Source organism: Sorex fumeus, unplaced genomic scaffold, assembly GCF_029834395.1.
Source record: "Sorex fumeus unplaced genomic scaffold, SorFum_2.1 ptg000044l, whole genome shotgun sequence".
Classification (NCBI taxonomy): Eukaryota; Metazoa; Chordata; class Mammalia; order Eulipotyphla; family Soricidae; genus Sorex; species Sorex fumeus.
In genome coordinates this window covers 44,496,149-44,518,773 of record NW_026606101.1, presented here as the reverse complement: position 1 = coordinate 44,518,773, position 22,625 = coordinate 44,496,149, and the positions used below count along the sequence as shown (strand labels likewise).

Genomic DNA, 22,625 nt, shown 5'->3' with positions numbered 1-22,625 from the left:
GGACCAATAAGAGGCACGCGTCTCCCCGCGGAGCCAATCGGGGGCCACGCCTCCGCGCCGACCAATTGGAGACAGGTCCGGGTTGGCCCGCCCCGCCCTCGTCCGTCGCGCGCGCCCGAATCTCCCGCCAACAGCCCCCGCCTGCGCAGGCGCGGCCAATGGGCACCCGCAGGGCCCGCGCCGGGCGTGTCCACGTGCGGGGGGGACCGCCGGCCCGGGCCCGCCCCCGCCCCGCCGTGCGCGGGCTCCGCGACCGGCTGCGCTCCCCCGCGCAGTGGTCGCGCCCGGCGTCCGGGGCGGGGCAGCGGCCGCATAAAGGCGGTTGGGGCGGGGCGCGCGCGTTCTGTCAGCCCGGGCCCCGCCATGGCCTGCCGAGCGCGGAGCCCGCCCCGCCGCGGGGGTCGCGGCGCCAGGTGAGCTTTGCCAAGGGTCGGGGGCGACGGGTGGGCGGGCGGGGGCAGGCTGGGGGGCCGGGACCGGGCGCGCCCTCACCGCCGCCTCCTCGCAGCCCGCCGCCCCCGACCAGGTGGAGCCTTGGCCGCAAGCGCAGAGCCGACGGCCGCCGCAGGGCGCACGATGACGACGAGGACGACTGCAGGCCGGACAGGTGGGCCGGGGGCGCTGGGGTCCCTTTCCTGCCGCTGGGCCCGCGAGGGGCTTCTCTGCGGTGCTCCCGTCCTTCCCGCCGGGCAGGGCCCTCCAGGATTGGCCCCGGTTCCTTGCAGGGGTCCGGTTGTCGCCTTGGCCCCTCGCGCCGCAGGGCCCCCTCACGCAGCTGCGCCCGCGCAGTGCACATGGCCCCGCTCCCCGCGCGTGGGACCGGCCACGGACGTTGTGGCGCCCATGTGCTTGCGTGGCTGGCTTCGCGTGGGCCTCTGCGGATAAGGCCTCGAGGCTGGGCCCTCTGGGACACACAGGGCTCGGCAGCCCGTGGCGGGGCCCTGGGAAGCTGTCGTTGTCCTATAGCTCTGGGCTCTGGCCTCTGCCAGCCCCGGCATGTCTGCTGCCCACACTCCCGCCCTGGGCCACGGGTGGGGCAGCTGGGGGCTGAGTGCCGTTTTTTCCAGACTCCCTTGCTTCCCTCCACCCTGGGGTCGCGAGAGTGAGCGCTCACTTGCAGATAGGGCTCTTCTGGGGCGGTCAGATCCCCTTCCTTGGAGGTTTGGGACCCTTAGGATTTGGAACTGTGAGTGCAGAGTTGGGTGGGCCTTGAGGACTGCGAGGCGCTTTCCAAGATCCTTTGGCCGGCTGAGAACTCCAGGTGGGCCACGAGCCTGCCTCTGAGATAGAGGGGGGGCGGGGGCAGGGGGGCGCAGCTGTCTGCCCGCACAGTCACTGCTCTTGAGCCTCACTGCTGCTGCTTTGAGGTGCCCAGAGGACAGAGTGTTTGCTGAGGCTCCTAGTGCAGCAAGCCAAGGAGAGTGCGCTGGGGTCCTCCTGCACGGTGTGGTGGGTCCGGGCCTTGCAGAGGGGCTGCAGACAGGAGTCCAGGCCAGGACCAGAAGTCAAGGGTGCCAGTCACGGCTCAAATGTGCCGTTTCATTTCTTGCAGCTTTACCACTCCCGAAGGCCCTAAGCCCCGGTCTAGGTGTACCGATTGGGCCAGTGCAGTGGAAGAGGATGAGATGAGGACCAGAGTTAACAAGGAGATCGCCAGGTACAGCGCTAGGCCCCATGGGATCCCAGGGGCCTGCTCCACACTAACAGCCACAGGGGCCTCTGGGCATGTTAGAAATGTGGGTTCTGGCCCCGTGGGGAGGGTGCTTGCCTTGCATGTGGTTCAATCTCTGGCATCCATAGGGTCCCTGAGCGCCACTGAGTGTGGTCCCCAAAGCAGAACCAAAAGATGTGGGTTCCCGCGCAGGCTGAGTGGGTAGTCAGAGTAGGGTCGTGCTTCTCCTCCCTCTTGAGTCTGTCTAATGCCAGCTGGGAGCATTTGCGCGGGGAGGGTTCTGAAGCGGAGCTGTGAGCTCTTGGCGTTGTCCCCAGTGGGGCATGTCCGGGTCCTTGGGCCCAGCGCAGTCCTGACCACTGTCTCCCCGTTGCTCCCCTTTGCTCGCTTGTCATCCAAGCTACCACGTTGGGTCTTTCTGCCCTAAACGTATGGTGTCCAGCCCAGCTGGGGCTTTGGGTTGTTTTTGGTTTTGCTTTTGGTCCACAGCTGGTGAGGCTTGGGGTTTAGTTCAGGCTCTGCACTCAGGTCACTTCTGGCGGGGTTCCAGGGACCCGATGGGGTGCTGGGGATTATCCTGGGTCTGACACATGAAAAAGCAAGCACCTTCTGGGCCTCACGCAGCATGTGGGACGAGAAAGTGACTGGGAGGGTGTGGGGCAGGGCTGCCCCTACAGTCCTCACGGCTGTGCTGGGCTATGGGGACGGCCCGGGGGTTGCTTGTTCTCTGCAGGGGAGAGGCTGCTGGGCCTGGGCTCTGTTCTGCAGGCTGCCTCCGTGCTCCTTGCCCAACCCCTGCTACCCGGGTTCTGCTCAGGGCTGTGCTGTGGAAGCCTTTCTGTGGGGTTGCTGCCTCAGGGCTGCACAGACTCTGCCCCACATGGGCTGGACTCTGCAGGCTGGAGGAGCAGGAAGCACTGGGAGCAGGAGGGGGCATCTGGGGCTTGTCCCAGGCTGCTGTGAGGTGCTCCTTTGCAAACCTAGGTTGCGGGTTGGCTGTGAGAGGAAGTAACTGCCCAGATAATGGTGGGAGCCCAAATGCCGGTGTTCAGTGCCAAATGCCCTCAGCCTGGGCCCTGGTCAGTCCCTGGCCCAGGAACACAGAAGTCTGGTGTTGGGGGTCAGGAGGAACTGGTTGCTCCAGCTTTTTTTTGTTTTTGTTTTGTCTGGGGCCAGATCCTGTGATGCTCAGGACTTACTCCTGGCTCTGTACTCAGGAATTAGTCCTGGTGGTGCTTGGTGGGGGTCTCATATGGGGTGCTGAGGATGAAACCTGGTCAACAGGCCAAGCGCCCTTCCTGCTATCCTATTGCTCTGGCTCAGGGGAGCTCTAGCTTCTGGGCTGCAGGGTGTGGAGACTCACTGTTGTCGGGGGCGCTGGGTGGGGTTCCTGCATATGTGCCTGGGTCCACCTGGGCCTTGTGTCTCTAGCCATGGGCCCTGCTCTATTTAGATTTCCTCACTCCGTGTTGACTGTTCACCTTCTCACACTTTTCTTTTAACCCTCAGATACAAGAGAAAACTGCTCATAAGTGACTTGGGGAGAGAGAGGAAGTCTTCATCAGGCAGGTGAGGGCCGCGAGCGTGGCCACCCCAGTGGACTCTTGTGACCTATGGTGCTTTGTGCTTAGTGTATGCCTGGGTAGGGCCTGTGTGTAGTTACCCCGGGGGGAACCAGCTCCTTTGTTGCCATAGTATCCTGGCTGGCTCTGTGATGCGTTTCCTTCTCGTAGTTCTGATTCAAAGGAATCCACGTCCGTGGTGGCTGCTGATGTGGAGACGGACGAGAGCGTGCTGATGAGAAGACAGAAGCAGATCAACTATGGCAAGAACACCATCGCCTATGACCGCTACATCAAGGAGGTACCCAGGTGCGTGGGCTGCTCCTTTCCTCAGGCGTGGCAGTGGTGGCATTGCCTGTGGAGTCTGGGTGGACCCGCCAGTGACTGTCACCTCACCCTGCACCCTCTCGCCTACAGGCACCTCCGTCAGCCTGGCATCCACCCCAAGACTCCCAACAAATTCAAGAAGTACAGCCGGCGGTCCTGGGACCAGCAGATCAAACTCTGGAAGGTGGCGCTGCACTTCTGGGACCCTCCAGCAGAGGAGGGCTGTGAGGTGCAGGACATGTACGTAAGCATGGCCTTCCTGCCCCCTGCCACTTCCTGCCCCCTGCCGCTCCAGCTGACCCTGAAGCAGACGGCCTTTGTGTATACAGAGCGAGCAAGGGCTGGTGAGAATGGTCCCTTTGTGTCAGGTTCTGTGTCCCGGGCGCTCTCTCTGGCCAGCTGAGCTGTTCTGGTGGTCTCTTTGAGAGCAGTCTTGTTTGGGGGCCACCCTCAACTGGTGCTCGGGGCTTTCTCCTCGCTCTGCACTCTGGGATCACTGCTGGTGGGGCTCGGGGACCCTATGGTTGCTGAGGGTTGAGCCTGGGGTGACTGTGAGTAAGGCAAATGCCCTCCCTGCCCACTGTTCTGTGGCCCCCGAGGGCAGTTTTGCCCATGGCCTTCACCCTTCCCCAGCTCTTCTCTGACCCTTCCCCGACCTGCGGCGCTGATGTCCTGTAGGAAGTGAGGCCCATTCCTCAGGGAACATCAGGGGCTGCACTCGGACCCCACCATGTCCCTGAGCTCCTGCTTACAGAGATAAGCTGAGCCAGGATGGGTACTGTTCTCCTGCATGTCCTGGCTTGTGACATAGGCATTGACCTTAGGTATGTCTGGTTCCTTTCAGACACCCAGTCGACCTGGGCGGGATGGAGATGGAGTCGGCAGGCAGCAGCTCCAGCTCCCAGGAGAATTTTGTAAGTACCTTTTCCTGCTCCACTCGTGGGGGCCCAGGGGTCAGGAGCAACACAGCTGTCTGGGCGGGTGTCCAGGGGCAGCACATGCCTGTCTGTGGGGGGGGGGGGCAGGGGCGGCACACGCCTGTCTGTGGGGGGTCAGGGGAGGCACATGCCTGTCTGGGGGGTCAGGCTGCACACGCCTGTGGTGGTGGGGTGTCGGGCAGCAGACATCAGTGCAGGGGGCCCCGGGCGGCACACACCTGTCTGCAGGTGCACTCGTGGTTTAGCTTCACCCTGGGCGTGGTGTTCTCCACATGAGCTGTCTCCTCACTGGGTCCCTGGTGCTGTCACTCCTGGCCAGGGCACAGACAGCACAGCTGCCTCATGACACTGGGGATTCGCTTCCTTCAAGGGTACTGAGCCTCTGCTGTGTTCCCATGGGGTTCAGAGGAATCGTCACATTTGCAAATTGAAAGCAATCATGCTTCTGAAGGGACAACAGTCCCAAACGCTAAATGCTGCTCTACATTTGATTTTTTGGCTTTGGGCCAAGTCTGGTACTCGGGGGTTGCTCCTGTTGGGATCAGAGGACCATATGGGAGGCTGGGGGTCAATCCTAGTCAGCCGCTGGCACAGCAAGTGCCCCCCGCCGCTATACTGTCTGGTCTGGCCCTCAGCAGCTGTAGTAGGTGCTGTGTCGCTTCTGACGCTGTGGTGATGGGGTGTGGGCAGGCCTACAGCGGAGGTGAGAGCTCTTGCGCCTGCACGTGATCTTGGCTTGAGACGCACTCGTGAAGAGTCTGGCCCGTGCGGTGTAGTGGGGTTGCCCTGGGAGGTTTTTTGTGCCCACTGTGCTGCCTATGCTGGTGACTCCTGGCCCTGTGTGGCAGCCTTGGGTCGCTAGACCCCGGACCCCCAGGCCCATACCTACAGGCAAGGACAGTTTCCTTACTCTATACCCCCACTGCCTACTGGCTCAGCACCTTCCGTAGTGCTTGCTGCCATCCTGTTCCGGTTACCACTGAGAGGAGTGCCCCAGCTCTGCTGCTGAGGGGTTCTGTGTATTTCTGGTGGTGCTTGCCTTCCATGCGGCTGACTCAGGTTCGAACCCCAGCATCCCAGAGTCCCCCGAGCCCTGGTGGATTGATCTCTGAGCACTGTTGGGTGTGGCTGGAAAAAACAAGCAGTTGGAAAGCCTTGAAAATCAGCTGGAAACACCTATCTGTCAGCTTGCCTAAGCCCCTTTGGCCCTAGGCTCCACTGTCCCTTACAGCTACACCACCAGGATGAGGCCTGGGGAATGGGAGGGGCTGTCCTGGGTCACTCACCTGTGAGAGCCATTGTGGCCCAGGGCTGCAGAAGCTCAGTCTCCTTTGGATGCAGTTCTCTGCGGGTGGGGTGCTCGTTTTCTCGGTGGGTGGGGTGCTAGGGTGAGCGGGGTCTGACTCCAGCCTCTCCCCAGTGTCTAGCAGTGCAGCTAAGGGTTGTCAGCTGTGAGGTCCTCCCATGTTCAAGCCCTTGTGTGACATACTCTGTGTGTCTTCTAGGACATGGACTCTGGCACACCCACCAAAGTGCGCCACGTCGACAGCCAGGCAGGGGATGAGTTTGACCTGGAGGCCTGTTTGACTGAGCCGGTGAGAGACCTTTCAGCCATGAGCTAACAGTGACCCCTGGAGGCCACAGGATGCAGGCGCTATCCCTGTCGGAGGACCGGTCTGGCTGTGTCCTGTTCTGGTGACTTTATTCCTGCCTGTTTTCTTAAGAAGCGTTGATTTTTGTGTATAGTGAGTGTATCTGCATGTTCTTAGTTGTAAATGGAACTCTTCTCATGGGAAACCTGCCCCTGAACTGCTGTGGCCACCCCCAAGTCTGGGCCCTGGTGAGCAGTGTGTGCCCAAGGCCCAGCAGACCTCAGGTGGCCTCACTGCCGTGTGTTCAGAATTGGTACTTGCAATATCTCACTGGGAATTCCACTGGGGCTTTTTGTCAACCATCAGCTGGTCTTTCCCTGTATGGAGCCTGGATAGGCAAAGGCGGTAAACTGGACTGTACAATTCATGGGTTTTAGCTTATTTTCAACCTAAATTTGATCTTGTAAATAGCTTTGGGGCTGCCCCTGCAGTGTTCCAGGAGTGAGGACACAGGTGGGCTTAATGCATTTTTCACATCAGTTAATCTACCATGTAAAGTTGCTGTAAATGATAATGTGTACAGATTTTTCTGTTCAGATGCACAATTGTAAACTTCTTGTTGAGACTTGTTTCTATTGCTTTTGTATGGGATTACAATGCAACAATAAAGACGAAAATACCTCTTTAAAGGCCCATACCTCTTGCCTGTCCAGCCCAGAGGTCTGGCTGTTTGATGGCAAGGGCTGAAAAGCCTCACCAACAGTCTGGGAGCACAGAGATGGGGACACATCCCAGAGGTGTGCATGGGTGTGTGTCCGGCACCTCAGCCCATCTTCATGGCTGACACTGGGATCTGTCATCCAGCTGTGCAAACGGCTATCTAGTCACTGCCCCAGCTTGGACACTGGAACGGTTTTAGAAACCAAGGGCATTACCCTCCACACTATTTACCTGGGGGAGGAGTTGGGCCACACCCATCGGTGCTCAGGGGGAATTCCTGGCTGTGCTCAGTGAAGCCCTGGTGGTCATTGGTCACACCAGTGTTAACCACCTGGTTTGGTGCCCTAGTCTGATGAGGGATGTGGGAATCACACATGACTGAGACGCTGGGTCTGTGTTGCCCATCTCCAGACCTGACAGCCTAGCACCATCAGAACGAACGGCTACTGGTGACTAATCCTGTGTGCGGAGTGAGTTTGGTAGCCACCTGCCACGTTTTTGCGGGGCACACCCAGCCGTGCTTAGGCACTACTTTGACGGTGTCTGGCCCATGTGTGCCATGGCTTCCTGCATGCATGCAGAGCCTGCCCTCAGCCCATTCCGGCACCTGGGGCAGCATGAGAAGCGACCAGCAGCCGGCCTGGGCAGCCGCTGGGGCACCCACTGCCCCCTCCCCTTGTGTTGTGCCCAGGCCTGGAGTACACACACCGAGGGCCCCTTCTCGGGAAGCGCTAGGCGGAAGCAACACAGCCTAGCTGGTGGGTACACCTGTCGCCCACTTGCACCTGGCCAAGGCTGGAGTAGCAACTGCAGCCAGCAGCTGGCAGGCCTGGTGACGCGCTCCCGCACCTGCTTCCCACCGTGCCCCGCCGCGCGCCCGCGCACATCCACGCCCCCGGCCCTGGCAGCCGGGCCACGCCCGTCACGTCGGCGCACGCACCGCGCGGGGGCGGGGCCAGCGCGTCTTCCGCGCTCCCAAGTCCCGCGACGCGGCCACGCCCACAGGGCCGCGGCGCGGACCCCGCCCACCCGAGGCCCCGCCCCGCGCGGCGCGGCGAGGGCGCGCGGCGGCTGCGCGGGCGGCCAATGAGCGCGGCTGGAGGGGGCGGGGCGGTGGCCGCGGTTTTGTTCCGCCGGCGCCCCGGCAGGCGCGTCGTCCTCGCTGGAGCAGCGCGGCCTGCGCGGCCGCGGCCCCTCGCTCCGCCCGGCCGCGCTCGCGTTCCGGGCCCGGCGTGCTCGGCGCGGGACGGCGGCCGGGCCCGGCGCGTCCCCCGCCCGCGGCGCCCCGGAGCGCGGAGGCGGGGACGGAGAGCGCGGCCGGGCGCGAGCGGCCGCCGGGACGGAGCCAAGCGACGCGAAGGTGAGCGGGCGCCGACCTGCTCCCCTTGCCGCACGCCGGGCAGCCTCCAGAACTTTCTAGGGCTTGGCCCTGGGCCGGCCGCCGCCCCCGCCCCAGCCGGAGCCGCAGTGGCCGGCGGGGCCCCGCTGCCCCCGCAAGACCCTAGTGGTCTAGGAGCTGGCCGCCCTCCCGCTGGGTGTCGGTCATGCCGGCTCCCACGGCCCTCCGGTCCGCGCGGCCGCGGGCCCGCTGGAGGGGCCGGGGCAGGCTGGGGCGGAGGAGAGGAGAAGTTCCCTGTGGCCAGGAGCGAGGGCAGAGAGGAGGCTCCGGGACTGCTCGGATCTCTGCGGCTGCCGAGGGCTCTGGGCTGTCCCCGCCCGCGGCGCCCGCGCCCCGCAGCTGTCCCCCCGCCGGAGGGCCCCGCACCCTGCAGCCGTCCGGGCACGGCTGGCCTTTCTCGTGGCTGCTTCACTAACGTCCGAGGACACTTGAAAGTGGACGTGCTGTGGCCTCCCAGCCCTTCCTGCTCTGGCGTCTGGAAGGAGGTGGGTGCCGGCTCATGTCCTGGCCTCGGCTCCGAGGGACCCAGCGGCAGCTGTGCAGGAACTGACGTCCCCCCCGCATTCCTCAGGGGAAGCCACTCGCAGATGAGAGCCCAGGGCAGCTCGGGCATGTGGGTTCCCTGGCGCCCAGGGCCCCGGGGCCCGGTCCGCGACGCCGACGCGTCCTGTGGGGCAGCTGGAGTGGAAGGGCGGCACCCCGGGAGGCGCCTCCGTCCCGCTGCGGGTCCGAGGCGGGGTGCGGGTCCTTGCTGGGCAGGGCGCTCGGTGGTCAGCTGGTGGGCTCCTGCCCGCTCTGATCGCTGCGGCCGCCCTGCCCGGCTCTGGCCGCTCTGTGGCACAGGGGGCTGGGCCAGGCTGGGCAGGGCCCGCTCTGGGGTTTGCGTGCGGCACCCCCGGAGGAGCCCCCCCCCCAGTTTCACTTGGAAGCCCGGGGCCGTGTGTCCCTGTGAGCCCAGGGATCGTGCCGCGTCCCCCACTGCCTCAAGGACTTGAGGCGGCCGTTCGTGGGCGTAGACACTCACCTGCCTGCTCTCCCCGGGTCTGTGAGGAGCCTGGAGCTCGTGGGCTCATGGGTCCTGGTGCAGCTGGGGTGCCTCTTGCTCCAGCGCCTGAGGAACACGGGGGTTGCCTGTGTCCTGGTGCTGGGGGAGGGTGTGGAAGACACCAGGCGGTGGGCCTGTAGGTGTGCCAGGGCTAGTGCGTGTGGGGCAGAGCCGGGGGCAGGTATTTGGGGGCAGGCGCTGTTGAGGAGGGGTGCCCGCATCCTGCCAGGGGCCCCCTCAGGAGGGAAGAGGCTGTCCCCAGAGGCCCCACACTGGGTTCAGGCCCTGATCTGGTGGTACGTAAAGGTGCCCCCGGAGTCTGGCCCCTTCCCGGAGCCTTGCCTTTGCAGCTTCAGTTGGGGCGGGGGAGGGGCGAGCAACTGCTGCGCCTCAGAGGTCTCTCTGGCTCTGTCTGCCCGTGGCCTCACCTGCCCCTTCCTGTTGCCCTGTAGGTGCAGTGCCGGTTCTGTGAAAGCCTGTTTCTCCACGTCGGAGGCCTGTGGCCGCCATGGCCAGCGCATCTGCACAGCGGCGTCCTTGCAGTGTGTGGGCCTCCTGAGGGCCCCATGTCCTGGAGCCCCAGAGCACCCCCGCCGTGGACAGGGGGCACGGCCCCCGACCATGGTCACGCTCATCACTGAGAAGCTGCAGAAGCAGAGTCTCGACGACCTGGCCTGGAGTGGCCATGATGCTGACCCGGTGAGCAGTTTCCTGGGGTGGAGGTGTCGCCAAGGGCTGTCACACCCTGAAAGTGCCCCTCGGCGCAGGTACCCCTGTGCCTCAGCCCCGAACCCCCGTCACACTTGCTTGCACGGAGCCCTTCTGTGTCCTCTGGCTCCTGGCTGGATGCCGCCTAGCTGAGGAGGTGCTAGGGCCAGTTACTGTGTGGCGGTGTCTTCAATGGGCCACTCTGGGGGCACCATGTGTCCCCGTGTGGGCGGGGCTGCAGGAGCCTGGATGGTCAGTGCTGCCCTTTGCACGTCCCCACACAGAGACAGTGACCTGTGTCTTATGTGGCGGTTCAGAGGTCGAGGGCCTTGGGACACCCCAGCCATGCCCACGCCTGAGCCCAGCGCCACCAGCCCTTGTGTCTGGCATGCTGGGGACCTGTGGGGGTGAGCTCTGGGGGCGCCATGGTCCAGTGCCACCTCTGGCTCCTTCCCGATGGCCGCTGGGCCTTTGGCCATGGTTGCCCTGACACCGGTCGGCCAGTGCTAGGGCTCCTCGTGCTGCTGTTCTCTGAGCAGGCACACGCCTCATGAGGCCTTCTCTCTGTAGGCTGCCCCTCCTCAGGGACCCTCATCTCAGGAGAGGCAGCCAGAGGGCAGTGCCCTGTGCACACTGTTGCTGGCTACCATCAGGGGAGGCAGGCCTGCTCCGGCACGTCTGTGCCCCTCCTCAGCAGCGGTGCCACTGGTGGCCCAGCTCTGGCCTTTAGCCCCTTCGGGTCCCACTCTGCACACTGCTTGCACACCCTGTGGACAGGAAGGCAGATCCACTGGGTGCCTTGGTTTGGGGGTGGGGTCAGGCACTGGGCACCGCTTGTGTCCTTGCTCTCAGCCCTCTTGCACTGCTGGGCCGGTTGGGTTTTCAGTCGGCAAACACGGTGCCCCCAAGTGCTGACTCCCCTCCAGCTCTCTCAGGCCGTGCTGGGAAGTGGGCCTGTGCTGCATGTGCCGGGCAGACGGTGCCTGTGGGTGCACAGCGGGTGTTGGCTGTGAGGCCTGTGGGTGTGGAGTGGATGCTGGCTGTTTGCTGAGGTGCCCATGGGTTATGCCGTGTGCGGGGCTGGCGCAGTGCCCAGGCTTGTGGTGATGGCCTCGTCACAAACCTCCTCGATCCACTTGCAGTGCTCTGCGGGAACTGTGAGCACCGGAAGCCACTGGCTCCCTTTGGAGATCAGCGGTGAGTGGAAGAGGGAGCCCCGGGCGGGTGTCACTGGGAGGAGGCGGCGTAGAGCTTCAGCTCTTGTGCTTCTCTGCACCTGCCCTCACATGCTTGTCTCCTCTGCAGGTCAGCGTCCCTGGACGGTCACTGGTGGGCAGACTGCCAGGCACTCCTCCACCCTGGGCCCCAGCCTGGGTGCAGCCAGCGCCTCAGACCTCAGGGAACACGCAGGCGCCCCCTTGGCACCGCCCACCAAGCGGCACTGCCGGTCCCTGTCGGAGCCCGACGAGCTTGCCCGCTGCCGTTCCCCGTGGCGCCCCGGGGTCTCCAAGGTCTGGACCCCTGTGTCCAAGCGGCGTTGCCACAGCGGCGGGAGCAGCATGCTGCAGGGGAGCCCTGCGCCCCGGCCCTCCTCCGCCAGCAGCAGCTTCCTGGATGGGAGCTGCATGGAAGGAGACCTGGCTGGGCGTCCTGCAGGGCCCTGGGTGCTGTCCTCCCGGCGACGCCTGTCCCTGTCCCAGGAGCACCTCGCTGGCGCCCGGCCCTCGTCCCGCAGCACCCCCTCGCCCACCCCTGAGCTGGGCCGGCGGCTGGGCCTGCTGCGCTCCCGCTCGCAGCCCTGCGCGCTCAACGGGAGGAAGAGCCACCGCAAACGCAGGCGTGAAGAGGAAGCGCGAGGGCCGCGCCCGTCTTTGGACTTTCTGAAAATGACTCGAGTGAGCAAGTGAGGGGGGCTCAGGCAGAGCCGTGGCCGGTGGGTGGGGCCTCGGTGGGGGCGGGGCTCCGGTTCTGTGAGCTGGGTGGACTTTGTTGAGTGTGATCAGCAGAGGGAGCTTCTTGCAGTTTGGGGCTCTTGGCAATGCAACTGGAGCTTTCCCCTCATGTGGACACAGCTTGGGGAATTTGGTAACTTGGATCCTTGCATGCTGAGTGAGGGGCTCTGAATCGTCCTGTTTCCCCTCTCCGACTTCACCTGCCTCCCCTCCCCCCATTCCTGGGCCCTTCTAACAACTCGTGGTCTAGCCTGGGAGTTCTGGGGGGATTAGTCAGTTCTCTCTTGGGGACTTGCGGGGTTCCTGACCCTGCTCCCGTGCCTGGCCCCTGCCATGCAGGAGGGAAGCTGGGGGGATGGAGGGCAGGGGTAGAGGTGAGAGGAGGTGGGGAGAAGGTTCCACCTCTCTCTGGCCAGCAGTGGGACCCCCAGCACTCAGCTCTGGGGCCACCCTCTACCTGCCAAAGGAGAGGACCCAGAAGTGAAAGGGCTCAGCTCACAAACCCCCATCTCAGGTCTGATTTCTGACCCCTGAGCTCTGACTTGGGTACCCACACTGGCTGCCGTGGCTCACTCTCCCTACAGTGACTTGGAAGGACACAGGTAGGAGCAGGTGGGGGACAGGGTCTGTGTTAGCACCTCCTGCGCTCTTCACCTCGGCGGTGCTCTGAGATTCCACATGACTGCGCATGCCCCAAGGCAGGCGAGCCATTGGGTGTGTGTATGAGGGTGCTAGTGGCCACAGTGTCACTGAGGGGTGATATTGCCCACTTGGACGAGCCCTTGTGCTCTGGCCTGAACCCTCAACCCCAGACATGGGCCCTGACCCTGCTGCCTGCAGCTGTGGGGAAAGGGCTTGCTGGGCTCAGGTTATGTGTGGGGCTCCCAGAGGCGGCTGCAGTCCATGTTTTGTGGCCCTTCCCCTTCCTTGTCCTCTGTAACATTGCAGTGAAGAAATGACACATGGGTCCCAGGGGTCAGGAATAAGCCTGGGGTGGTGGCCCACTCAGGACTGTGGCCACAGGTGGGGCATCCAGCTGTGCACCGGACGTTTGTCTACTGCACCCAGCTGACCTGCATGGGTCATTGGTGCAAGGACCTGCATTTTGTGACCATGATGTATGTGGCGGGCCATCTGAGATCCCTGCTCACTCTGGGCTTTGGCCTGTGTTTGTGGGGCACCTCTTGCTCGCTGCTCCCCACAGCCTGTTACTGAAGGCGGGTGCTCAAGGCTCTGTTTGGGGACCTTTGTTCATGGTCCCAGGGTCTGGCTTTGGGGGGAGACTTCAGGTGGGTACAGGTGGCTGCATGCATTCTCCCTGGTGGCGATATGCAGACAGCGTGCCCAGGGCTGCCAAACACTGAGGGTAGCTTGGTGGGTGCTCAGACCCCCAGTCCTAATCGGCTTTGTGCCTGGGTCAGCCCGGGAGAGGGGCTTGAAACTTGAGGGGACAGTGCCAGTCTCCCACAGACCCCTCCCAGCCACAAGAACAGAGGTGCAGCCTGGGCACCTGCGTGGCTAACGACCGTTTCTCTTGCAGACCTTGAAGAATTCCAAGAGCCTGTGCTCCCTCAACTACGAGGACGAGGATGAGGACGACACCCATGCAAAGGCGGCCATGTCCTCCCTGCGGGACCCCCACAACCTGGCGACTGGCCTCACCTGTGGCTGCAGCCCCTGGGCCTTGAGAGCACTGGCAGGTGCAGAAGGCGGGGTCCTGGAGAACTGGGGCAGCACTGGATCAGAGGGCGTCTTCTCCCTGGACCGGGGGGAGCTGGATCTTGAGCAGATCGAGAATAACTGAGGCCACTCCCTGAGCGTCTCCCGGCCCTTGGATTGGATGGTCATGGAATAAGCTGCCTCCTCCTCATGGCTGTCGGCCGATGACCTGCAGCCCTTGGGTGCCTGGGCCCCGCTGCCCCCACTTGCTATCTGGAGTGGGTGGGTGGTGGGCAGGTCTGGCAGTCCCCACATCCTGGTGTCACCGTGTTCATTCCTGACTTAATAAAGCCACAGGGATTTCTAGCACAGATGTCCACTCCCAGCTTTGGTGGGTGACTGCAGGGAAACTATGGTGCCTGGGAAAGGCCTTGCTCGGGCATTCCTGCCCAGACACCTGTCCCTTCCACTATTGGACTCCCCTAGGCCGACTGCAGCAGGGGCTGGTTTGGGGGAGTCAGCCTGGAAGTCAGGCTGGGTGGCTCAGTGGACACCTCTGTTGGTCACACCTTATCCACTGATTGGCATGTCTGAAGGCTAACGGGCCTGGATCGCCCAGCTGGTAAAGCCAAGCTGGCATGTGCAAGGGCTGACTAGGATTCCTGATGCCCGTCAAGCACCCCTGGCTGTGTTCCCTTTAAAGGGGAGGTGGTGGGCTGAAGCGATAGCACAGTGGGTAGAGTGTTTGCCTTGCACGCGGCTGACCCGAGTTCGATTCCCAGCATCCCATATGGTCCCCTGAGCACCCCAAGGAGTAATTCCTGAGCGCAGAGCCAGGAGTTACCAGTGAGCATTACCAGGTGTGACCCAAAAGCAAAAAAATAAAGGGGAGGTGGCTCTAAGGGCTGGAGCAAGGTATAGCCCCAGGACAGAACAAGGGAAAGCGGGGCCCAGCTGCTGGTGTGTGCCCACGGGCACCCCTTTGATCTGGGCTTGGCAGCGCAACTGGGGCAGGGGGTCTGACTCTGTGCGTGTGCTGCTCCTCTTCACCCGTTTTCAAGTGCATATTCAGTGGCATGAGGCACATGCCACGGGCTCACATGATTCCAGAACTTTTCATGCCCCAGATCGACACTTTGCATGAAACCAAGCTTCCTTTGCTCCCAGCACCCACCCCCACCCTCCTTTTTGTGGATGGGAACTGGGGTGTCCTGTGATGGCTCTATTCACAGCTATGTCCCCTGGTGTGTCCTGCCCTTGAGAACCCCATCCAACCCTCCCCCAGCCCCTGAGGCCCCCAGTGCACCAAAGCTGGATAATTGAGGCATTCTCCATTTGGGGCCCTGAGGACCCCACTTTGCTTTACCCGAGTCTTCATGGACAGATGGGGCTTCCCACTTGTTCCTGGCGCAGCCCCTGTCCCCTGCAACTTCTGCAACTTTCTCAGCCTCATTCCTGTCCTTGCAGGTCCCTGGTCCCCCAGTGGGCAACTGGTGGGGGAGCCTATGTGCAGCTGTTTCAGAGAACAGCCACCCCTTAGCTCCAGGCACATACATGCCCCCACCCCTGGGTGCATGTCAGGAAAGGGGAGACCCAGCCACTGGGGCTGCTTCTGTGTCTGGCCGCTCTGGAGCTGTGTCCCTGTGTGCCCGTGTGTTTGGGTGTCGGCTCTACATGCGTAGCTCTGTGGACACAGCATGTCCCTGGGGTCTTCTCTGGAAGCGTAGGAAGCGGGATGGGGTCAGTGCTGTCCAGTACTGGTGTGGGGGCCCCTCTCCAAGCCCCCATCAGCTACTCAGCTCTTGCCTGCTGTCCCCAGAGTCCCACCTCCGGTCATGCACCTTTTTTTTTTGTTCTGTACAGTGATGGACACAGCCTTTGCCAGCCTCTGTAAGTTGATTTTGGTAATTTGCGTTGTCTTAGAAGATTGTCAATTTCATCGAGAATATCAGTGGGATTAACTTGTCGCTTTCAATCCCGTGGTGTGTCATCCCCTCCTGCACAGCTGCCGGCCAGCCAGCCAGCTGGTGTGTTCCATTTCTTTACTTGGAGGAGCCACACTTGGATTTACTGATGAGCGCTCCCATTTTTCTTGTTTCCAATTCATTAATTCGCCTTTATCTTCACCCCCTCCCGCCTCCTGGGGATTTACTTACTGTTCTGTTTTCCCTCCTGTGTCGGGTGTTCAGTTCATTTATTTTCAGTCTCTTGCTCAGTAATAAAAACATTTAGGGTTGTGAATTCCCCCCAACACCTCCTAGGGCCAACTCTGGGTGCAGCCTTGGGCATGTGTGTGTGTGTATGTGTGTGTGTGTGTGTGTCTGTGTCCGCAGCCACCTTCTGCAGTCCTCCCTAGCCCCGAAGGCCTTCTGGAGAAAAGCCCTGGGGGGCATGTTGGAATAAAGGAGCCTAAAGAGCTTTCAGTGTTTTGAACAAGGTGACATACATGGATCCACACACATGCACTGATCCCTCTGCCTGCTATGTCTACAAAGGCATCTATGCACATGCCGGCACAAGCCTCCATGTCCAGCCACAGTGGGCTGTGACCACACTTGATGCATGCATGTGTGCGCATGTGCACGTGCTATGCCACACACCCAAGTGGCATGCTGTGGTTTCTGATCAGAGTGAATGTGGCCAGGCTGTGTTACACCAGGATGTCCAAGAGGCCCCTCCAACCCTCTTCATTTGGGATCATTTGGGTGCTTGGTCACAGAGCTCACTCCTGGTGGCGCTCAAGGGACTGTCTGCAGTGCTGGGAGGAACCAGAGTCGGCTGCTGCCAGCACCTTAACCATTAAACTATTGATGCAGTCCAGAGATATGTTTTACTGCATTCCTATCTTGCAAAGTTCAAAGAAAATAATAAGCTAGTACATTGGGTAAGGCCAACCCTGGTTTGATCCCCAGCACCTCATGATCCCCAAACATGAGCAAGAATGACTGAGCACTGCCAGGTGTGGTCTGAAGGCCTGCACTCTCCTGCAGGGATGCCTCTGATCTTGGGGAAGTGTGTGTGCGGTGGTCAGAACAGCTTCAGCCCAGTGTTCCCTAGCAGGGACCCCTCCTTAGGGCCAACTGACATCCCACTCGGTGCAGATCCCCGGGTTCCTACTCCTGGGGGGCGCACAGCCAGCAGAGGGAATGCTGGGTCATTGTGCTGAGCCTCCACTGCTCCCCAGAGCCGTCTCCTTTCATGTGCTGCTCGGAGCACGGGCCCCACTGCTGGAGTGTGACTATACCTGGGGATGAACTTGCACCTGCTCTCCCGGGCGACTTTTTGCTGGGGTAACGTCCTTCCTGGGCAGCTGGGGCTCCTCCCTGCAGGACCCAGTGTGCGGGGTGTGGGTGAGCCTAGAGCAGGCCACCTCAGGAGAGCCAAGCCCTGAGGTGTCCCCTAGCAAGCTGAGTGGTCCCAGACCCTCTGCGCACACTCAGACGTGCTGGGCACCCTACTAAGTCGGTGACTGCCACGTCTCAGGCACCGCAACTTCCCCCTGGGAGTGTCCTGGTCCTGGGGGTCGAGGTTCAGGGTCACGTTGGCTTCGACCCCTGGGCTCCGCGTGGGAGTTGGTGCGTCAGAACAGCTGGGAGGCAGGGTCTGCCCGAGAGTGCTTCTGTCCGTCCGCTCCCGGGCGCACAGCTCCCGGAGGCCGCTGGGTGGCAGCAAAGCTCGCCCCTAGCCACATCCTGGGCTGTGTGAGTCCACGGGACCGGGAGTCAGGTAGGTGGTGCAGGGTCATCCCCAGCCCTACAGACCGGAGACAGTTCGGCTGCGTAGGGAGGGGGGTCCAGGTGCAGACCCAGCACCGCTCCAAGTCAGACTCAAGAAGACAGCCGGGGCACGGGGATCGGGAGCGGAGTTCATGGGGAGGCAAGAGCTGTCTCGTCATGGGTTCATGGGGAGGCAAGAGCTGTGCACGTCAGCAACCAGGGGACAAAAGCAGAAGGTGGGACCCAACGGGGGTCTGGGCGTCTTGGGGGCGGGACCCAAGGAGGGGCGGAACTAATCAGGAGGGGCGGGGATTGTTGGGGGCGGGACCCAATAAGAGGCCGGGCTTCTGGGGGAGGGGCGGGACTAATCAAGAATAGGTCCCAGGTTGGGGCGGGGCTTGTTAGGGCCGGACCCAGGGGCGGGGCTTGTTGGGGCAGAACCCAATGAGGGGCGGACTTCTTGGGGGGGAGGACCCATGGGCGGGGCCTAGGGGCGGGGCTAACCAGGGATAGGTCCCAGGGTGAGGCGGGGCTTCTAGGGGGCGGGTCCAGATAGGGGCGGGGCTAGTCAGGGATAGGTCCCAGGATGGGAAGGGGCTTGTCTGGGGGCGGGCCCAGGGCCGGGGCTGGTGGGGGGGTTCATCTTGGAGGATAGAGGGGACCTCCCAGAGAGCGGGGCTCCTGGGAGGACCAGATCCCAGATCTGTGGGGTGATGGAGCCTGGAGTCTTCTTCGCAGTGCTTCTCTGTCCGGTGTCTGTGGGGGTCGTCCCACTTGCAGTTTCCAGGGAGCCCCTGAGTCCAGAGAGCAGGGGCCGTGCGTCCCCTCCTGTGTGCCAGCCAGCCTAGGCGTTGTGGTGAGGGTCCCCATGCTCACCTGGCCCCTGTGACCAGGATGTGCACTCTGGGCGCTCCATCTTGAGAGGCAGCTGCGCCAAGGTCTGTATTTGTTTGGGTTGTTTTGTTTTGGGGACCACACCCAGGGATGCTCAGGGCTTACTCCTGGCTCTGAGCTCAGGGCCCAGAACTGGCAGTGCTCGGGGACCAGATGAGGTGCTAGGAATCGAACCTGAGTTGGCCATATTCAAGATAAACATTCTCTCCGCTGTACTGCCACGCTCTGGATCTCCAAGGCCAGTCCCGGGGCTGCAGTAGCACAAAAGACCAACCACCTGTGACCACCCCACAGGTGCCCACCCTGCACCTGCCACCCCCACGTGTGCCCACTCCCACATGTGTCCACCTCTACACGGGCCCACTCTACATGTGACTATCCCCACACAGGGCCATCCCACACATAACCACACACACTTGGGTTTTGTCAGAGGGTCAAGTTCCGGGTTAGTGGGCAAGCAAGACTATCTAGTCAGTCTTCTAGAAGGCTCTATAGAAGCACTTACAGGGGATGTGACTGTGTGGGCTGGGCTGTCAGGGCCGCACCCCTGGGTTGAGGCCATGGGGTCGGCCTTTGTCCACTGCCTCCTGGGGATACTGGGTCCCTTCTGCTCTCACGGGGGCTCTGAGGAGGTGACACAGCCATGGCCTGCCCTGCCCCTCCCAGAAGGCAGCTCCATCACTCTTAGGGCAGCTGGACTGCTGCCGCTGGCCATGTCCTGGGCTTGCCTGGGGCACCGGATCTGGGCACCGCCTCCTATTTTCTGTGGTGCCCTTTGTATTAACACTCTTCAGGATGACTCCACACCTCCTCAGGCACCCCCCTCTGCCTACTCACCACCCTTCTGGGGTCTCTGTGGGGTTCTGGGCAGTGACTTTACTTGGTGATGCTCCTTGGGAGGAAACGACACTGGTGCCAGAAGACCTGAGTGCCCCTGGTTCCCTCCTGCCTCCCTTCCCCTGGACGAGAGCTCCTATTGGGCCACCTGATATGCCCGTCCGCAATGACCAGTGACCGCACAGGCCTGCCCAGTGGGTGCCGGGGTTCTGGGGAGGGGGTGCCAGCCATCAGCGTGCTGCAGCGACTTCCTTCTCCTCCCCAATTAATTAATTTAAATTGACCATTAAGTCGGCCGCGTTTGTGATTGATATTTTCATTAGCCGCGCTGTCCGACGCCCCAGAAATGTATGGGGGTGTCGGCCAGGCGGGCGCGCTCCTCCGCGCTGAGTTATGGCTGGCACCGCGCGGGCTCACAGGCTCATTTGAATTCAGATGAGCTGCTGCGGTGCTCCGGAGCCTGGCGGCCGGCCCTGACGGATGGCACTCGGGTTATCACAAGGTCACTGCGCCCTGCCGCCCGCTACTGGCCCCCACAGAGCTGCCCTCCCAGGGTGGCTGCCACAGTGCCCGGTGTGCGGGGCTGTTTCCTGGAACCGGCCCCTGTGACCAGCCTGAGCACCGCCGCGACCTCTTCCCATCTGGACCCCAAATGCTTCCTCTGGCTTTGGGTGGGTGAGCAGAGTGGTGGGCTCTCCCTGGTCCCCTGGCTGGCTGGCACCTGCTTCCTGCTGAGGTGTGAGAGGCACCTGATGAGCCTGTGTGTCCTGAGTGCTGGGTCTCAGGGACTCCCGCTTGGAGACTGGGCCGGTGGGAGGGAGTCAGGTGGACTAGAGAGCAGGGGCGAGGCTCTCCCAAGAGAGACCTGGGGAAGAATCTGCCACAGGCGCCCTGCGTGTCCTCGGGCCCACTCTGTGTTCTGACCTGACTGTGGACACCACCTGGGTGCTGCCCAGTGGCACTCACGCCTGCAGTGACTTCCATGACCACAGTGCTGGGATTTCACCTGGCCTGAGGTGCAGGGCATGGGCAGCATGATGGCCTGGGGTCCAGGGTGTGGGGTGCAGGGCCTGGGAATAGCACTTGCACTTGCCCCACAGAACCCCCGAGTGGCCTGGGCTCTCCTTGAACCCTTTCCCCAGGCTGCCTGCTAGCAGGTGTGGCCTGCTGACCAAGTTCTGAAGGCCTCAAGTACAGGGCCAAAGTTGGGGGAAACCTCTGAAGGAGCTGGCGCATTTGGCTTTTCTGTCTGGCTTCCTGCGTAGAGGTGTGATGGCTGGAGCCCTGACTGTGTTTGCACCCCTAGGCAGCAAGCCGTGTGCTCAGAGACAGATCCACTTGCTACAGAGTCGCTGGTGCCCATCTGAGATGCCGTATTTGGGGGATGAGAAAGTGGACACAACTGTTTCTTCCCCATGCTTGGCGTGACATTGAAGGCCACACCCAGGGATGGACAGCCAGATGGTCAGCGACAGAGGCTCCTCAGCCAAGGGCTGGAGTGGGTGGGACCGGGTCCTGGTCCTTGTTTGTCACCCTGGAGGACGTTACGTGCACTGGGGTCTGATGCCAGTGCCGGGTCTCACCTGGACCAAGGTTCTGGGGGCCCCACCTGGGGGCACAGAAGTTTCCATCCCATACCTGGCTCAGCGGGGGCCGCCGGATTAAAGCGGTGTGTGATGCCTGCGGCCAGGGCTGAGGCCTGGGGCCAGCGGCTGTGGACTTGATCTGATTGATCCTGTCGCCAATGGCTCCTCCATGTGCTGGGGCCCTGGAGGTGCAGCACAAACCATCAGCAGCACTTTGTCCTGCTTCCCCACTGCACCTGCCTCAGACCCAGACATATAAGCCTGCCAGGACCCAGGGCATGAGACATGGGTGACTTTGACCTTTGCTGACAGCCTGGTCCAAGGTCTGAGATGACTCTGTGCTGCCACACAGCATGCCCCACTCTGTGCCGTGTCCCGCGTGTCTGGGCTTCCCAGCACTTGGTGGCCGGTGACACTCACATCCCAGCATAGCCTCATCCTTGCAGGCATGGTGAGCCTGAGGCTTGCACCCTGCCCTTTGCCAACCAAGTGCAGAGGACCCCTGGAGATCCCCCTCAGGAGGGGCCGGGCAGGAACTGTCTCCCGGCCTGTGCCGTGGAGGTCCAAGGAAGCAGGCACCTGCTCCGTGATCTGTGTGCGGTGCAGAGCAATCCCATGTCCCCCCAGCCCCAGGAGGCCAGGCCGGGGTGCCCCCAGGATGGGACAGTCTGTCCTCTACACGCACACTCCGGCTGCCTTCCCAGAACTGCAGCTGGTCCCGAGTGGGGCCCGAGCACCTTGTCGGGACGATGTCACAGGCGGCACAAACAGCTCAGTTGCTCAGGGATCTGTCGAAGACGACAGGGGCAGAAAGGGGCCCTGGCCGGAGCGGACTCTGCTTGTTTGGGGGCCACATCGGCAGTGCCCAATGGTCACTTCTGGGGGTGCATGGGGAACCCTATGTGGTGCTGAGGCTTGAACCCTGGTCAGATGCATGCGAGGCACGTGGCCTGTCCTGTGCTAGCTCTTGGCCCCCTGAGTGGACGTTTTAGTTCTGTCTCATTCTCTAGTAGGGCCCATCTGAGCCACACTCTCTCACTTGTCTTGGAGAGTTGTGTTGCTTTGATGGTTTAGTTCCTTGGGTTTTCTGTCCTCTGACACCTGCTCTCTCCTTCCCTGTACTGAGGTTTTACTCTTCGGGGCCTGGTTGTGGGGTGACAGCGGCCGTGCCGGGAATCAAATAGGCCTGGGACCGCGGCTGAGGCTCTGCATGGGCCTCTGCAGGCCTCGCCTTCCTCCCTTTCATCTCAGAGGCCACGCTCACCTCCCACCTCAACTCCCATCTCACCTCCCAACTCCCATCTCGCCTCCCTTCTCACCTCCAGCCTCCCCTCCCCTCCCATCTCATCTCTCCTCTGATCTGATCTTACCTCACCTCCCATCTCACCTCACCTCCCATTTCATCTTTCATCCCACCTCACCTCACCTCCAATCTCACCTCCCATCTCACCTCCCTTCTCACCTCTAGCCTCCCCTCCCCTCCCATCTCATCTCTCATCCCATCTCCCCTCTCCTCCCATCTCTCCTCACATTATCTCTCCTCCCATCTTATCTCTCCTCCAGTCTCATCTCTGATCTCGTCATATCTTGGACTGGGCCAGGTTGGCACCTCATGAGTCCCTTGCTCAGGGAGGTGGCGGGTGCCCGTGGTCTCGGGGTGGGAGGGTGGAGTCTGCCCAGGGTAGGGCGCATCAATTGGGGCTGGAGCCACTGACCCGGGACCCTAAAGCTTTTCTGCTTGTGCTGTGCTCCTGAGAGGCTGCTTTGTCTCTGTGTAGTGCTGGCCACTCAGGGAAGGTTCTGGGCCCCACTGCGCCTGAAGTTGCTGAGCTGAGCCTCCAGGGGTGGCGTGGGGCTCGTCCCACACCCAGGAATGGCACAGAGCTGGACCATCTGTGTGTCCCTGCATCCATGTCCCCGTGTCCTGTCCCTGTGTCTCTGTCCGCATTTACCGGTATCCTGTGTCCCTGTGTCCTTATCCCCATGTCCCTGTGTCCTTGTCCCCATGGCCCATGTGC

The 22,625-nt window shown here is 62.2% G+C and overlaps 2 protein-coding genes across 3 annotated transcripts; both read left to right on the top strand.

The window, feature by feature from the left end:
- Window positions 1–273: 273 nt before the first annotated feature.
- SLBP (stem-loop histone mRNA binding protein) lies at window positions 274–6,784 on the top strand. Of its 2 annotated transcripts, none has more exons than XM_056121683.1 (8): window positions 274–413; window positions 509–607; window positions 1,553–1,657; window positions 3,182–3,241; window positions 3,406–3,543; window positions 3,652–3,801; window positions 4,406–4,475; window positions 6,005–6,784. In XM_056121683.1, exons 1-8 carry the CDS (start codon window positions 364–366, stop codon window positions 6,119–6,121), a joined length of 789 nt encoding a protein of 262 aa, XP_055977658.1. In that variant the 5' UTR covers window positions 274–363; the 3' UTR covers window positions 6,122–6,784. The 2 variants fall into 2 exon arrangements, with proteins under 2 accessions (XP_055977658.1, XP_055977659.1); XM_056121684.1 differs by having other exon boundaries at window positions 3,652–3,790; window positions 6,005–6,142.
- Window positions 6,785–7,929: 1,145 nt separating this feature from the next.
- FAM53A (family with sequence similarity 53 member A) lies at window positions 7,930–13,943 on the top strand. The gene is made up of 5 exons (XM_056121739.1): window positions 7,930–8,171; window positions 9,708–9,954; window positions 11,106–11,160; window positions 11,269–11,858; window positions 13,456–13,943. Exons 2-5 carry the CDS (start codon window positions 9,877–9,879, stop codon window positions 13,717–13,719), a joined length of 987 nt encoding a protein of 328 aa, XP_055977714.1. The 5' UTR covers window positions 7,930–8,171; window positions 9,708–9,876; the 3' UTR covers window positions 13,720–13,943.
- The last annotated feature ends 8,682 nt before the right edge of the window (window positions 13,944–22,625 follow it).